General features: G+C 57.0%; 1 protein-coding gene across 1 annotated transcript; it reads left to right on the plus strand.

The window, feature by feature from the left end:
* The first annotated feature begins 1,731 nt into the window (after positions 1-1,731).
* Positions 1,732-3,080, plus strand: AGRP (agouti related neuropeptide). Its single transcript, XM_009083591.1, has 3 exons — positions 1,732-1,909; positions 2,165-2,259; positions 2,895-3,080. The coding sequence occupies exons 1-3, from the start codon at positions 1,735-1,737 to the stop codon at positions 3,078-3,080; spliced, it is 456 nt and encodes a 151-aa protein (XP_009081839.1). The 5' UTR covers positions 1,732-1,734.
* Positions 3,081-3,617: the final 537 nt, after the last annotated feature.

A 3,617-nucleotide genomic window follows, 5' to 3' on the forward strand; every position in this document is an offset into this window, starting at 1 on the left:
AGAGGAGCCTGCAAAGGGCCCCAGACCTGGTGCTGCAGCCAGGAGCAGTGGCTCATGCTCTGCTGGGGACGTGCTGGCAGGACTGGGGGGTCCCCCCTGGTCACACAGGGTCTAGGAGCAGCCTGGCAAGGGCAGAGTCTGGGCTGTCAGCCTCCCTTGCTGGGTACATCACAGCCTGCTGGACCCCCCTCTTGTCTTGTCCTCCCATTTCCTTGCAGGGCTGAAGCCACTGAAGGCCACGAGCATTCCCAAAAGGATCCTGGCTCTGGGGAGCAGGAGGTATTCCAAAGGAGACATGAGAGACACAGTTAGCATGGATGGGAGCCTGGAGAATCTCTGGATGGATGAGTTGACAGGAGCTGGAGGACTTCTGGAGACTGTGGACTATGACTGGATACTTGCCAGGAGATATGGATAGGCAACATTCCCTTTGAAAACCAGTTGAGCTTGGCATGTCTTTGGCGAGGAGCCTGTAGCCCTGGTATTTCTCTATTTGGGAACTAAGAGATGTCCTCAGGCTGCAGCCTTGGCACTGCTCAAGCATGGCTGGAAAGGGAAGTTGCCTGGAAAGGTGGTGGGGATCACTTCCAAGAAACTTCAGTTCAGGGATAGCAGGGAGCTGTCCCTCCCTGCAGCTGTGTGGGGCACAGAGCAGGAGTCCCCCCTCCCGTGCATCGCCCTGCCAGCTGCATCTCGGTCCAGACAAAGCCCGTTTTCCAGAGAATCCCACCTACCTGGTAGTTAGTGGAGTCATGTGGCTGGAGCACTTAATTAATAAAAAGCTCATATAAATCCCAGTAAGCATGTGGGGAGGAGGACACTGAGGCAGAGAGCAGTAGCAGCGCTTCCAGCGAGCTCAGTGGAACAGCAAACGGCAAGTCCCCTCTCCACTTGGAGAGGTCAGTGCTTACCATGGGAAAGGGCTTGGGAGGTGTAGGGTGTGATATCCATGGCTGTGGGGCTCCCCACCGTGCAGAGGGGTCTCTCCCAGCAAAGAGCTGGGTAGTTTTGTGGGATGGGGACATGAGGAGTGGCCAGTATTTGGCTGCTGGAGCCCCAAGGCTGCCAATGCAGCAGGCACTGCGTTTCCCAGGATTTGGCTGAGAGCAGCAACTTGGGACACTCTCTTGGCCCATTTTCTTTTGCTCCCTAAGAGCCTCCCTGCTTTTTTACAGGTTTCAGGCCCCTAAAGGCCACAGCCTGACCCTGCAGCATCTGCTGCCCCCATGCCCAGCTTATCCAGTCATTCCCTCAGCTGTGCCCTGCCCAGTGCCCAGCTTCTAGTGGCACTTTCATGCTCTGAGCCTGGCAGGAGCTGTGTCGGATGTTTCAGCCACATTCCATGCACCTCAGTGGTCTGGTGGCTGCTGAAGGCTGCGAGTGGAGCAGGGAGACTCTGAAATGCAGAATGGATCGTTCAAGTCTCAGCCCATTCTCTGCTGCTGAGTTCCCTCTGTGGGGAGATCATGATTGTGCCCACATGTGGGGTGCCCCACAGCACGTGCATTAGCTCTGGAGGGTCCATGTGGAGCTCCCAGATGTGTGGGGTCCCAAAAAGGGCTCTCAGATCCAAGGGAGCAAACAGCCTGGCGTGGTGGCTGTGCTGGCAGAGGCTGCCCCTTGCTGGTGCAGCACTGCTCAGGTGTGATGGCAGTGCAGGGGGGGACAGGCCAGGCTGCCCACAGGTGGGCTGATGCTGCCTGGGTCCCTCTGTGCAGGTCATCCCCCAAAACCATGCTGAACATGCTGCTGCTGTGCTGTGGGCTGCTGCAGGGCATCCAGGCTGTCCTAACCACTGAGCTCAGCTGCAGCCACCTGCAGAAGGGGAGTGGTGGGCTGGAGGGGGTGGACAGAGTGCGTCACTCCAACCTGCAGAAGAAACTCAAGGAGGCATCTCCAGAGCCATCAGGTGAGTTCTGTGCCCCTGCTCTCTGCTGACCCCCACCAGCTGCTCGCTGGCATGCCCAGGGCTCCAAAACTAAAGTGGGGATCCCACTCCCAGAGTTAGCTGCAGAGGATCCCCTTAAAAGCAGCACAGCTTCTCCCGGCCCCAGCTAGTGAGTTTATCCTGGCAGCCCACAGGGAGTGGGACTTTTTCCATGGGGAGCAGGATTAGAGCTGACCCCCCAGCAGCCTCCTTGTCCAGCTTTTCTGTATCTTGCAGGAGCTCTCCCCAGGTTGGGGTTTGAGCAGATGGCCCTGGAAGTCCAAGAAGCTGATGGTGACCTTGCGCAGAGAGGCAGTGTGCTGCAACCAGAGGTAATGCTCCCCAAGCTTTCTTACAGACACCACAAAGAGCAGGGCAGGCTTGGGCTACAGCAGCCTTCTCTGTGCCCCCGGGGCCAAGTGGGATTTGAAACCTAATGTGATGCTGCCTGGAAAGGAATTATCTGTTCTTCCCTTGCTGGGGAGCAGCCAGGGCTGGGACGAGCTGAGGCTGCCCAGAGCTGCAAGGGGCTCCAGCATTCAAAGGAGGGTGGTCCAAGCCTGTGCTCCTGTAATCCATCTGATTAACCTCAAAGACAGCCCAGGAAATCCTCTGCAGAGCAGGAGCTCACCGGGCAGTTCCACATCTTGCTGGGTTCAGACCCTGGTGCCTCTGTTCGGGCAGATGGCACAGCACTGTGCTGAAGTCCAGGCTGTGCTTCAAAATTCGTGTGTGCAGGAAGGCCTTGAGACACGGTGGATGAAGCAGCAATGCCTGCAGAGAGCCCACGGGGCTCAGGGGTGGTTTCCAACAGACAGAGCCTGGAGTTGAGCATGACAGAAGCCTCCGCTGCTGGCAGCAGCAGGTTTAGCAGCCACTCTTGGCTCTCTCCCACGTAAATCTTTATTACTGGCACAGTGGTCCAGCACCAGCTCTTCCCCCCCTCTTCCTCCTCTCTCTCCTGCAGGCATCATCCACAGAGCTGCAGGGCCGTGAGGAGCGCTCCCCCCGCCGCTGTGTCCGCCTGCTGGAGTCCTGCCTCGGCCACCAGGTCCCCTGCTGTGACCCTTGTGCCACCTGCTACTGTCGCTTCTTCAACGCCTTTTGCTACTGCAGGAAAATCAGCACCAATTTCCCCTGCGGCAAGAACTAGCGCCCACGCCACGGGGCTGCCTGCTCCTTGCCCATGTGTGTGCCTCCCTCTCTGCAGCTCTAATAAACCAGCCCTTTGCAAAAGCCATTGCTGAGTGGGATTGGTTCAATGTGTCTGCTTGGGATCTCAGGGGAGAGGGGCAGCACCAAGGTGAGGGTGTCTGTACACAGGTGGGTGCTGTGTCCACACAGCTAAGAGTCCAACGCACCTCCGTGTCAAACAAAGTATATATCTAACAGAGATATAAAGCTATTAGAGAGTACCCAAAGGAGGGCAATGAGGATAGTGAAGGGCCTTGAGGGGAAGCCATATGAGGAGTGGCTGAGGGCACTTGGTCTGTTCAGCCTGGAGAAGAGGAGACTGAGGGCAGAGCTCATTGCTGTATACAGCTTTCTTGCAGGGGGAAAATTGGATGGGAAGGCACTGATTTCTCTGGCAACTGGTGACAGGACCCGAGGGAATGGCCTGAAGTTGTGTCAGGGTAGGTTTAGATTAGATATTAGGAAAAGGTTCTTCCCCCAGAGGGTGTTTGGGCAT

This window comes from Acanthisitta chloris, unplaced genomic scaffold (assembly GCF_000695815.1).
Source record: "Acanthisitta chloris isolate BGI_N310 unplaced genomic scaffold, ASM69581v1 scaffold21491, whole genome shotgun sequence".
NCBI classification, from domain to species: domain Eukaryota; kingdom Metazoa; phylum Chordata; class Aves; order Passeriformes; family Acanthisittidae; genus Acanthisitta; species Acanthisitta chloris.